The sequence below is a fragment of the Lampetra planeri genome, chromosome 58 (genome assembly GCF_965212315.1).
Source record: "Lampetra planeri chromosome 58, kcLamPlan1.2.h2, whole genome shotgun sequence".
In the NCBI taxonomy this organism is placed as follows: Eukaryota; Metazoa; Chordata; class Hyperoartia; order Petromyzontiformes; family Petromyzontidae; genus Lampetra; species Lampetra planeri.
Genome location: NC_136164.1, coordinates 5,163,162 through 5,177,157, shown reverse-complemented (window position 1 = coordinate 5,177,157; position 13,996 = coordinate 5,163,162). Strand labels below are relative to the sequence as shown.

Sequence of the window (13,996 nt, the reverse complement as noted above, 5' to 3'; positions counted from 1 at the left end):
ACTCACTCACTCACACGGTCACTCACTGACTCATTCACTCACTAGCTCACTCACACGTCTCTCACTCACTTACTCACACGGTCTCTCACTCTCTCTCTCACTCACTCACATGGTCGCTCTCTAACTCACTCACTCACTAACTCACTCACTAACTCACTCACCCGGTCACTCTCTCTCTCACTCACTCACTCACATGGTCGCACTCTCACTCACTCACTCACACGGTCTCTCATTCTCTCAATCACTCACACTCTCACTCGCTCACTCACACGGCTGCTCTCTCACTAACTCACATTGTCACTCACTCACTCACCCGGTCACTCACTCAATCACTTACTCACACAGTCACTCTCTCAATCACCGGCTCCCATACGAACTCACTCATTCTTTTGCAAGCTTACTCGCTCCCTCCCTCACATGCTAACTCACTTGTGGTTGGGTGGTGGATGGGTGGTGGGTGGGTGGTGGATGGGCGGGGCGGGTGGGTGGGTGGGTGGGGGGGGTGGGTTGGTGGGTGGTGGATGGGCAGGCGGGTGGGTGGGTGGGGGGGGTGGGTGGGTGGGTGGGGGGGTGGGTGGGTGGGTGGGGGGGTGGTGGATGGGCAGGTGAATGGGCAGGCAGGCGGGTGGGTGTGTGGTTTTGGTGGGTGGGTGGTTTTGGTGGTTTTGGCGGGCGTGTGGTTTTGGTGGTTTTGGTGGTTGTGTGGTTTTGGTGGTTTTGGTGGTTGTGTGGTTTTGGTGGTTTTGGTGGTTGTGTGGTTTTGGTGGTTTTGGCGTGCGGCCGTGTGGTTCTGGCGGTCGCCGAGCGAGTGGCTGCCGGACGTGACGTCTCACCGCAGCGGGCGGCCGGGCTGCCCGGCCTTGTAGACCTCGAGCTGGCGCACGAGCGCGAGCTCGGCGTCGTACAGCACGACGGAGCGCGGCCGCAGCTCGCGCAGCACGCGCGCCAGCCCGTACGGCTCGGCGCAGCCCTGCACCGGGTGCAGCACGGTGAGCGGGGCGCGCGCCACCGCCAGCCGCCCGTCCGCCGACAGCTCGCTCAGCCACTCGGCGTCACGCGTCTCCGTGGCGGCGACGGCGGTGGCGGCGGTGACGGCGTTGGGGTCGTTGGGGTCGTTGGGGTCGTTGGGGTCGTTGAGGTCGTTGGGGTCGGCTTCCGGCTCCGAGTCGGAGGAGTCGCCGGGAAGGCCGAGGTCGTCGGTGGTGGCGGCGACGTGGTCCCCGTCGTCTGCGCCGGGTGCCCTGTGCGTGCGTAGCGTTGTGTAGCATAACGTTGTGTGCGTGTGTAGCGTTGTGTGCGTGCGGAGCGTAGCGTTGTGTGCGTGCGTCAGCGTAGCGTTGTGTGTGCGTAGCGTAGCGTTGTGTAGCATAACGTTGTGTGCGTGTGTAGCGTTGTGTGCGTGCGTAGCGTTGTGTGCGTGTGTAGCGTAGCGTTGTGAGCGTTGCGTGCGTAGCGTTGTGAGTGTGTGTAGCATAGCGTTGTGTGCGTGTGTAGCGTTGTGTGCATGCGTAGCGTAGCGTTGTGTGCGTGCGTAGCGTAGCGTTGTGTGCGTAGCGTTGTGTGCGTGTGTAGCGTTGTGTGCGTGTGTAGCGTTGTGTGCGTCAGCGTAGCGTTGTGAGCGTTGCGTGCGTAGCGTTGTGTGCGTGCGTAGCGTTGTGTGAGTGCGTCAGCGTTGTGAGCGTTGCGTGCGTAGCGTTGTGTGCGTGTGTAGCGTTGTGTGCGTGTGTAGCGTTGTGTGCGTCAGCGTAGCGTTGTGAGCGTTGTGTGCGTAGCGTTGTGTGCGTGCGTAGCGTAGCGTTGCGTGCGTAGCGTTGTGTGCGTAGCGTAGCAGGCGTTGTGTGCGTAGCGTTAAACTGACGCGCCGGTACCGGCGAAGCAAATCCAAGTGCGCCCTGCGGCCACTTTTCACCGCGGTTATTTCAAATCGAGGTTTCGTATCGCCGGTCACCGCGTGGAAAAATAACCGGAAAGAATAAAAAAAAAAAATGGTTTTACCGCAGACACACACACGACTCGGAACAGTCAACACAACCACATGAACCGGTTTACGCGCCAACGTACACTTGCACACATGAGCACAGGCACACAGATCCCCCGTGTAGCCTTAACAGGATGTAGGGGCAAGTGCTGTTAGCGAGCACCTATGAAGGCCGGTACGGCGCACGAGGGGGTGGGTGGCCAGCACCACGCCCAACCGCCTTTGTCTCCCCAGTGGAGATGTTTACACACCGCACCAGGTATTAATTTCAGGCTGAGTCGACCTAGGGGAGGCCCAGGACCAGTTCAGATAATCGTCACCGGTGTTGGCCGTGAGCGGGAATCGAACTCGGGTCGCCGGGTTCATAGCGCAGCGCGCTAACCGCTACACCACCGCTCCCCACAACACACACACAGCAACATACACACACACAGCGACACACACACAGCGACACACTCACACACACAGCGACACACACACACAGCAACACACACAACAACACACAACAACAACCGCCATTCGCCACTAAGTGGCGGTGACGTCACCACGACGCTTGTGCCAGGCCATGTGCACCCGGAGGCCACGTGAAGTGTCGAACGCCCGCTGGCAGGAGGTCACGGGGCAGACCCCGGTGCCACGGGTCGACTGACCGAGATGACCGAGATGACTGGCTGATGCACCACCTGTGCCCCCTACTGTGCCAACTTGCTGTGCTTTAGCCACCCAGCGCTCCGCTCGTTGTTGTGAGCGTCGCTCCTCCGCCCTCCGTTGTTGTTGGAGGGCGACTGCCTCCAACTGCCCAGTAGCATCCTTCACGAGCCTCCTCCACTGAGGCCGATCTTGACACCGCTGGTACCGGTCATCGGCAAGTCCACTCAGCTCCACGTCCTCCTGTACCACATCACTCCATCTCTTCTCTAGCCCGTGCCGCGCCCGTCTAGCCCCCTCGATCCGGCCGAACAAAAGCTGTTTAGGCATGCGGTGGCTGGGCATGCGGGCTACATGACCCAGCCAACGCAGCCTTGCCTGCCGGAGGAGCTCACTGATGGGACTTTGCCCAGATCTTTCAAGGACTTGTGAGCTCCTCACACAATCCAGCCTGGTTAAACCCAGGATGGATCGTAGGCAGGCCAGCCTAAATGTTTCCAACCGGCGAAGATGCTCCATTAGGGGGGTCCACGTTTCGCAAGCGTAGAAAAGGGAGGGAATGACCGTGGCCGAGAAGACCTGAAGCTTCGTGCGGAGCGACAGACCAGGTAGTTTCCACACAGCGTTACGCAACCGATGAAAAGATATTGCCGCTCGACTGATTCAACAACAACACACACACACAGCGACACACACACACAGCGACACACACATACACAGCGACACACACATACACAGCGACACACACATACACAGCGACACACTCACACACAGCGACACACTCACACACACACCGCAACACACACACACAGCAACACACACAGCAACACACACACACAGCAACACACACGCACACCAACACACACACACACACCGACACACACACACACAGCGACACACACACACAGCGACACACACTCACACACACACACGTCGACACACACACACACACAGCGACACACACACACACAGCGACACACACACACACGCAGCAACACACACAGCAACACACACAGCAACACACACACACAGCAGCACACACACACACTCACACAGCGACACACACTCTCACACACACAGCAACACACACACTCACACACACAGCGACACACACACTCACACACACAGCGACACACACACACACACACAGCAACACACACACACACAGCGACACACACTCACACACACACACACAGCGACACACACAGCAACACACTCACACACACAGCAACACACACACACACCAACACTCACACACACACAGCAGCCCAGCGTGCCCCCTCACCTCCCCCCGGGCTGCGCCTCATCCCCGCCCAGCATCTGCGTGAGCGTCAGGGCCCCCCGCGCGTCCCCCCGGCCCTTCTTGCGCGCGGGCCCCCCGTCCCGGGCCCCGCCCTCAGCGGCCGCCCCCCCCGTACCGCCGCGCGCCCGTTTCCCTCCGCCCCGTCTCCCCGCGCCCCTCCAGCCGCCGCGGCCTTCACCGCCGCCGCGTCCTCGAAGCGGCAGCGGCGGTGGCGGCGAGGGAGGAGGGGCGGTGGTGGCGGTCGACGGATCGCCGCGTCCCGGCGCCCGCGACAGCAGGCGGCGCAGCAGAGCGTCGGGTCCCACGCGCAGCAGCTCCTGCAGCTGCGCGCAGGTGCGGTGGTCGCTGGCACAGATCAGCACAGGCCCTGGGGGGACACGGTGGGGTGGGGTGGGGGAAGGGGGGGGTGGGGCCCGCGATGAATCGACGGGTGAGCACGGACGCACGATGCGAGAGGGAGGGGAGTCACACTCGCTAGACAACACTCCACACTCGCCCACTCACCACACTTACCCACACATCACACACCACACTTACCCACACATCACACACCACACTCACCCACACTCCACACTCACCCACACACACTCCACACTCACCCACACACCACACTCACCCACACACCTCACCCACACATCACACCACACTCGCTCACCCACACTCCACACTCGCCCACACACCCACTCACCACACTCACCCACCACACTCGCTCACCACACACCACACTCGCTCACCCACTCACCACACTCGCTAGAAAACACTCCACACTCGCCCACTCACCACACTCACCCACACTCCACACTCACACCACACACCTCACCCACACATCACACCACACTCGCTCACCCACACTCCACACTCGCCCACTCACCACACCACACACTACACTCACCCACTCACCACACTCGCCCACACACCACACTCGGCTCACCGGGCGGACCGAGCTCGGTGCACGAGTCGGCGTCCCTCTCGATCTCCTCCAGCACCTCCATGAGCGCATCCCACTTGGGGTTCCTCTCCACCGTCGGCGCCTTGCGCTCCTCTACAAAGACAAAGGTCCCCCGCGTAGCCTTTAAAGGACCGTTGGGACAAGTGCTCGTGCTTGAAGAAGGCCAGCACGGCGCACGAGGGCCGCCTTTGTCTCCCCCGGTGCTTATTTTTTGCACCGAGTCAACCTAGAGGAGGCCCAGAACCGGCGCTAACCGCTACGCCACCGCACGCCACCGCGGTCGCAAGACGCCGCGGATTTCCACTGCACCACGCACGGCCTCAGCAGCGGTCCACGATGGCGACGATCGCCGGGGACGACGATCGCCGGGGACGACGATCGCCGGGAACGATCGCCGGCGACGATCGCCGGGGACGACGGTGGCGACGACGGTGGCGACGATCGGCGGGGACGATCGCCGGGGACAACGGTGGCGACGATCGCCGGGGATGACCATGGCGACCGTCGCCAGGGACGACCGCGACGACGATCGCTGGGGACGACGGCGCCCCTGCACGCAGCGTGTGACCCCAGGCAGGCCGTACCTTTCCGCTTCCCGGCGGCGGGCGGTGCTTTCTCTTTGCCGGTGGTTTTGCCGTCGCCGTAGCCGTAGACACGAGCCCGGGCGTGAACGAACAGCGAGTTGGCCGCGTCGAGGAAAAGCCATCCTGGGGGTTACGGGGTGGGGGGCAGGGGTGGTTGGGGGGGCGATTACGATGAAGAGGATATTTGGTGGGTCTGGGGCAACCTTTTTTGAATAAATTGTACAATTTTTTTAAAATAATTTTTTATAAATTTTTCTTATAAAATCACATCTTGATTTGAAGCTTTCGTGACTGCAGGAATCCATACTCGGTGGTTCTTTCGGTAAAGTCACGTAGGTAGAAATAAAATGAAATAAAACAAATCACGACGTTTCGATCGCAACACAAGCAATCTTCAACCTTCTTGGTTCTTTCGGTAAAGTCACGTAGAAGGGAAGTAATAAAATAATAAAAATAAAACATAATAAAATTATTCTCACGACGTTTCGGCCACAACGCAAGCAGCCATCCTCAGGTGAAGAACAGGTCTGTCTTCCCATGTCTTCTCGACAGACCTGTTCTTTACCTGAGGACGGCTGCTTGCGTTGTGGCCGAAACGTCGTGAGAATTATTTTATTATGTTTTATTTTTATTATTTTATTATTTCCATTCTACGTCGTGAGAATTATTTTATTATGTTTAATATTTTTATTATTTTATTATTTCCATTCTACGTCGCGAGAATTATTTTATTATGTTTTATATTTTTATTATTTTATTATTTCCCTTCTACGTGACTTTACTGAAAGAACCAAGAAGATGAATCCCTGCAGTCACGAAAGCTTTACATCGAAATTTAATCTTCAACCTTGCCTCCCCCCCCTCTCTCACCGATACAACCTCTTGCCACGGCAACTCTCTCGCCCACTTCAGCAGTTTTTTCTTGCCGTGGTTGTTCCACCTGATGAGGATCGCTTGTGTTGCGATCGAAACGTCGTCATTTGTTTTATTTTATTTTATTTCTACCCTACGTCACTTTACCGAAAGAACCGAACAGAACTGGCGCGTGGCAACGCCGACAGCGACAAGAACAAACGGCGCTCGCTGACAGCGCTGAACCGTGCAAGCTTCGAGGGGCATTCTGCCGCGTGGCAATGACGTTACCATGGGGAAGTTCGAGATTTTTCTCAAAATTAAATTAAATAGGTTAAACGTTGAGTTTTATAAGGGCACCACGGGGTGACCAGCCCCTCCCCACCCAGGCCCATCCCTCCCATTTTTGGATGCACGACGGACGTACGAACACAATAATCCCCTGCGTGTGCTGGTGCAACCAGCTGGTTCCTACCAGTAAAATAAGCGACTAGCGACCTCGCTTGCCGTGCGCAAAACGGGACAAATACCGGAGTTCTGCCCGAAGGCCTTCTGGCTGGAGCGCAGGGACTCGAGCAGGCCCAGGAAGGTTACGGCGTCGTACTGCGTCAGGTAGAGCAGCAGCGTGCGCAGCAGCTTCAGGTCCTGGACGAGGGCGCGCGTGCGCCAGCTGAGCGTGTGCCACACGGGGTCAAGCTGCAAGCGCACCGTCTGCGCGAGCGAGGAGCGCGAGGGCGAGAAACAAAAAACAAAAAAATTAACCCGTAAAAACAAAGTTTCTCACTGTTAATCCTTGATATGCGTGGCGGCTAGAGTCCTCTCGTCCTCTGGCTTGAGATGGCTGCCACCTATGGGTCAGATGATTGCCTGCCACCATTAAGCAATTGGTAATTAAATATAAAAAAAAAATTCCCGAAACAGTGTAAAATTTTGGAATTTTTTTTTCGCGAAAATTAATTGTCACGCACAACGAGTCTGTGTGCAAAATGTCAGCTCGATTGGATCACGGGAAGTGGGTTAAAACACGACCGAAAGATTTGCACGGTCGTAAGCGCGCAAGCAAGCAAGCAAGTGAACTTAATATAAAGGATTTAAAAGTCGGGAAAATTGAGTGGCGCTGGAGGGATCCGATGGGCTTACACGGCAGAGGTCGCAAACGGGTTTTGATTCATTGCCCGTACCCGTACCCGTGACCACCACAGGGGGGAGAGACACACGCAAACTCCAAATATACAGCAGCAGGCGTCAGGGTCGGGATCGAACCCACGACTTCCTGCGTACCAGGCGAGGTAGTCAACATCTCCTAGCCACCGTGATGATGATGAGAGAGAGAGACACACAAACTCCAAATATACAGCAGCAGGCGTCAGGGTCGGGATCGAACCCACGACCTCCTGCGCACCAGGCGAGGTAGTTAACATCTCCTAGCCACCGAAGTCACAGGGAAGTGACTCCGGCACGCACGGCGGGGCCAAGGCTCGGAAGACCGAAGCAGCCCTTTTCTGAAACCTCCGGGTCGAAGGAGGAAGGGGTCCTGCGTGCCCAACAGAATGTTTGCTTTCCGTGGCGGCGGTGGCGGTCACCTTGTCGAACGCGCCGGAGACGGCGTTCTCCAGCGTCAGCTCGGCCGACTCGAGCGCCGGGTTGCTGCGCCGCAGTTCCTTGAGGCACGCGTCGAGCAGCTCGAGCGCGGCGGCCTGCACGGCGCGCATCGGCGCCGTGGCGCACACGTGCAGCTCCACCACGTCGGCACGGTGACGCTCCAGGCTGGCCTGCACCACCGCGTGGAACCTACGGGACACGGCGGGACACGTCGGGACACGCGGGGAGGCGCCGGGACACGCCGGGACATGCCGGGAGACGCCGGGACATGTCAGGATACGCAGGGCCACGCCAGGACATGCTGAGACTAGTTGGGATCCGTCGAAACACGTCGGGACATGTTGGGACACGTTGGGACACGCATCGGGACACGCCAAGACACACGCCGAGACATGCCGGGACACGCCGGGACACATCGAGACACGCCAAGACACACGCCAGGACACACGCCAGGACACGCATCGGGACACACCGGGACATGCCGGGACACGTCAAGACACACGCCGAGACACGTCGGGACACGTTGGGACACGTTGGGACATGTTAGGACAAGTCAAGACACACGCCGAGACACGTCGAGACACGTTGGGACATGCCGGGACACGTCAAGACACACGCCGAGACACGTCGAGACACGCCGGGACACACCGGGACACACACCAGGACACGTCGGGACACGTTGGGACACGTTGGGACATGTTGGGACACGCCGAGACACGTCGAGACACGCCAGGACACGTCAGGACACGCCGAGACACACGTCGAAACACACCGGGACACGCCGGGACACGCCGAGACACACGCCGAGACACACGCCGGGACACGTGATGGAGCAGCGACGGCTGGGGCTACCTGGGCCAGAGGTAGAGCTTCCGCACGAAGAGCGAGCGCATGACGCGCTCCACGCGGCAGAAGCCAGCGCTGAAGGCGACCGGCTGGTCGGAGAATGCCTTGATGAAGCCCGTCTTGTTCTTCTGGCGGAAGAGACGCAGCACGAAGGCCTCCTGGCACGACTCGATCAGGCGGTGGGCCTTGTACACCAGGATTCCTGCGCCGGAAACAACCGCGGCCAACGCCGCGGCGGCTTTTAATAGGCTGCCAGGGCAAGCGCTGTTCGCGAGCGCCGATGAAGGTACCCCCCCACCCCCCCCCCCCCCTGGGGTGGCCAGGGAACAATTACGGCGACAACAACAGCGGCCGCCCCGTTCGCCACGGAGGGTGACGTCACCACGGCGCCCGCGCCAGGCTAGGTGCACTCCGAGGCCGTCGCGTGGAAGTTTTCCGGAGGCTAGCCGGCAGGAGGTCACGGGACAGCAGAGGTCGCAAACGGGTTTTGATTCCTTACCCGTACCCGTACCCGGCCGCACCAGGGTCGCAAATGGGTACCCGTATCCATACCCAGCCGGGTACGGGTAGCCGTTCCCTACCCGTACTCTACCCGAAATGAGTGATAAACGGTTACTCAGCAGTGACTCACGGCCTACCCGTACCCGTACCCGTCCGCACCAGGGTCGCAACCGGGTACCCGTACCCGGCCGTACCCGTACCCTACCCGTACCCGGCCAGGTATAGGGTAGGGTACGGGTATCGGGTACCTGATTGCGACCTCTGGGATGAAGCCATGTTGCAGGCGCGGGTGGGTTGATTCTAGGAACTTGAATTGTGAGAAGAGACAAGACGTTGGGAAACGAGTGACAAACGGTGACTCACCAGTGACTCACGGCCTACCCGTACCCGGCCGCACCAGGGTCGCAAACGGCTACCCGTACCCGGCCGGGTAATACGGGTAGCCGGGTATCGGGTAGGGTACGGGTATCGGGTACCCGGTTGCGACCTCTGCACGAGCGTAACGATACGTCGCGAAGACACGGCCTGTGACCCAGACGACCGGCTGCCACCAACGGGCCCCGCAGCGATCTCTCGAAGCCTCGCCTGTGATGAGGTGAGCGGGGATGCGGTCCGTGAGGAAGTCGACGACGAGGATGCGGCTGGTGATGAAGAAGGCGCCGCCCTGAAGGTACACGTCCTGGCGCTCCGGCCCGCTCACCTCGTTAGTGATGACGCGGGGCAGGTGCGTCACGCCCGCCCTACGCAACTCTTCGATGAAGTGCTCCTGTGGAGAGATGGTCAACGCCGCCGACGCCGCCGCAGTCATCGTCACCATCGGCGAGTGTTATTATTGCCGTTCGCATCATGATCAACGGCATCATTATCAACAACGCCACCAGCAAGCGGGAACAGCAACTGCACCGCCATTACCATCGTCGTCAGCGTTGTCGGCATCAAGAGGACTGTCAACAAAAAAAAAAACATTTTTTTTCTGGCCTGGACTTTTGCAGCTGTTTTAGACTAATTTCAGGGTGCTGATTCCAAGTCTGATCTCAGATTTGCTCTATCACATCTCATTTTTATGCTATCGGCATACCCCATTTTCATTGATTTTACCCGAAATTAACTCTGTCACTTATGATTGCAAGTTGTTGCGAGTCAGTGAATGCTTTAGTGTTAAAATATGGTGCTGTATTTTTAGAATAGTGTGTTTATAATATCATTTTACGTAGATATACACATTTATTTAATATTTTTCTTCTGCAGTTTTTATTGAAAATGCAAAATTTGATATCTCAAAAACCTGATGTGATAGACAAAAACTGATGCCAGATTTGGAATCAGCACCTTCAAACCGTTGGAATACCTTATGCCACAAAAAGTGTGTTGACCAGTGAATTATCAGCACTAGCAGCAGCAGCTTCATCATCAGCACTAATAATCAGCATCATTTTCTCGCACCGTACGCATCATCATCATCAAAAATTACCATCAGCATTGTCATGTTCCTACTGGGCTCACATCTTTCACCGCGATCACGAGCATTTCCACCATCATCAGCAGCACCACGATCACCGCCACCGGCACCACGAACAACAAGCACATCCACCATCAACAACAACAGCAGCAGCAGCATCAGTGCACAACAATAATAATACAGGTAGGAACAACAGTTCCGCACTGCCCACCAGGGATTATTTGTCTGTCGTGCATAGCCACGCCCTCGATTTGTATTTCATAGAGTACTTCGGACGGGCTCGGCACCACGTGACGCGCCGCCCCACCCAGCTTGCGCCGGGTGACACGGATCGCACGAATGCGCCGTCCAACCAAGTTCCTACCTGCCCACTCCGATGGAACGTGTTAATTAATTATCATCATCATCATCGTCATCGGCATCTTCCCCGCTTACTCCCCCACCACCGCTCTTCCTACCGAGGCAGGAGCCCCCCCCCACCCCGCCCAGCCCACCTCCTCGGCGGGCGAGGTGTTGATCACGACGAGGAGGGCACCGGGCTCGCAGTGCAGAGCGATGAGGTGCAGCAGCAAGCGGTCGGCGCCCATCCCGCGCGCCGTCACCACCAGACCGTCCTCCGCCATCACCTCCTGCGCTATCTGCCGCTCGTGCTCCAGTAGCGCTCCCATCTCCATGCCCGCAACGGGGTGCGGGCTGGGGGGGGGGGGGGCACGTGCCAGAGGTCGCAAACGGGTTTTGATTAATTCTTTGGTTCTTTCGGTAAAGTCACGTATAAAGATAAAATAATAAATTAAATAATAGCATACTACGACGTTTCGATTGCAACACAAGCAATCGTCATCAGGTATAACAGAAATAGCAACAAAAATCTAACCAGAAAACTATAGACAGACACACAAGCAGACAGACATCACAAAGACACAGAGAGAGAGAGAACACGTATCAGCACAAAGAGAAAGATCGTCTCTGTGACGAGGCCTTAAATATAGAGAGGGGGCGGGGGCGGAGAGAGGGAGGGGGCAGAGAAAAAATTAGCATGTCAATGAGTGGACGACGACGTGGTACGGTACACGCAAGCTTGAAAATCAGGAGAAAGACACACTAAAATTAAATAACCTAGCAAAATATCGAAATGTAATGTAATGCAACACAGAGAGTCGGTCAACACACAATTAACGCATAGCCCGGTTGATTACGTATTTCAAAGATTGCCAAGTTAGACTTTAAGTGTGAAAATTCCAAAGAGAGGCAAAACACAAACACGAGGAACGGAGACACACAGACAGAGCAGTGTTGCAATCGAAACGTCGTAGTATGCTATTATTTAATTTATTATTTTATATTTAAACGTGACTTTACCGAGTGATAGCGGTACGGTCAGCCGACCGCTAGATGTCAGAATAAAACCCGTTTGCATATTTGCAAGTTGTTTTTGTGAGAAAAAAAATGCAAGGATTCGTTGCGTGCAAGTGTTGGCCAACCGTTTGACCGGCCCGATGGAAATCGGAGTGTGTTGAGTGTGTTGTATGTTGAAATGACCGCGATAATCGGTTGACAACATCACTGTGCGAGTCTGTGGGTCTCTGTGAGGAGTCTATGGGTCTCTGTGCGAGTCTGTGGGTCTCTGTGAGGAGTCTATGGGTCTCTGTGCGAGTCTGTGGGTCTCTGTGAGGAGTCTATGGGTCTCTGCGTGAGTCTATGGGTCTCTGTGTGAGTCTATGGGTCTCTGTGTGAGTCTATGGGTCTCTGTGTGAGTCTGTGGGTCTCTGTGTGAGTCTATGGGTCTCTGTGCGAGTCTATGGATCTATGTGTGAGTCTATGGGTCTCCGTGTGAGTCTATGTATGCGTGTATGAAGGACTTCTTTAGCACCGTACGTAGCCAACCGTGATAATCTGGGGTGCTGGGGGAAGGACAACACACAAATCCTGCCATCACGTGACCCACGCGTCCCACCGCATTTCACTCGATGATTGAATCAAGACCACGTGGGCCGGTTCACAGAAGAGACATAAACGTGGCAGCGAGGCACGGCCTCACCCGCTACGCTAACCACTGCGCCACCGCTCCACAATGATCATTATTATCTTTCGATTTAAAGCTTTCGTGACTGCAGGGATTCATCTTCTGGGTTCTTTCGGTAAAGTCACGTAGAATGGAAGTAATAAAATAATAAAAATAAAACATAATAAATATAAATGCGTGACTTTACCGAGAGAACCAAGAAGATCATTATTATCATCATAATGATTATTCGATAATGCATAAGATAAACATAAATGATGATAAACAACGCAAAATAAATCAGATGAATAAATAGCAATGCAAGATAAATGAAAACAACGATGTTAACAATGGAAGATAAAGCCCTATCATCATAAGCGAGCAACACAAGACAATATTCTTTGGGTCTATCGGTAAAGCCACGTAGATTGGTACAAATTAATACAAATTGTAAATTTAAAATAAACAAACTATGACGTTTCGATCACAACACAAGCGATCGTCATCAGGATGAAATACACTTACCACTAGTACACTCACCACTAGCACACTCACTACACTCACCACTACTACACTCACCACTACTACACTCACCACTAGCACACTCACTAGCACACTCACCACTACACTCACCACTACTACACTCACCACTAGTACACTCACCACTACACTCACCACTAGCACACTCACCACAAGTACACTCACCACTACACTCACCACTAGCACACTCACCACTACACTCACCACTACACTCACCACTAGCACACTCACCACTACACTCACCACTAGTACACTCACCACTACTACACTCACTACAACACTCACCACTAGTACACTCACCACTACACTCACCACAACACTCACCACTAGTACACTCACCACTAGCACACTCACCACTAGTACACTCACCACTAGCACACTCACCACTACACTCATCACTAGTACACTCACCACTAGCACACTCACCACTATTACACTCACCACTACACTCACCACTAGTACACTCACCACTACACTCATCACTACACTCACCACTACACTCATCACTAGTACACTAACCACTACCACACTCACCACTAGTACACTCACCACTACTACACTCACCACTAGTACACTCACCACTACACTCACCACTAGCACACTCACCACTACACTCACCACTAGCACACTCACCACTAGCACACTCACCACTACACTCACCACAACACTCACCACCAGTACACTCACCACAACACTCACCACTACACTCACCACTACACACAACCCAGCCTC

At 55.6% G+C, this 13,996-nt stretch overlaps 1 protein-coding gene across 1 annotated transcript in view; it reads right to left on the bottom strand.

Moving 5' to 3' along the window:
* The window catches only part of ERCC4 (ERCC excision repair 4, endonuclease catalytic subunit), a 30,289-nt gene that overhangs the window by 16,026 nt on the left and 267 nt on the right, over positions 1 to 13,996 (bottom strand). Inside the window, 9 exon segments of the mRNA XM_078618646.1 lie at positions 834 to 1,241; positions 3,912 to 4,296; positions 4,861 to 4,971; positions 5,463 to 5,585; positions 6,845 to 7,025; positions 7,898 to 8,105; positions 8,769 to 8,964; positions 9,849 to 10,029; positions 11,217 to 11,415. Coding sequence (XP_078474772.1) covers positions 834 to 1,241; positions 3,912 to 4,296; positions 4,861 to 4,971; positions 5,463 to 5,585; positions 6,845 to 7,025; positions 7,898 to 8,105; positions 8,769 to 8,964; positions 9,849 to 10,029; positions 11,217 to 11,396 — 1,973 coding nt within the window. The 5' untranslated portion in view covers positions 11,397 to 11,415.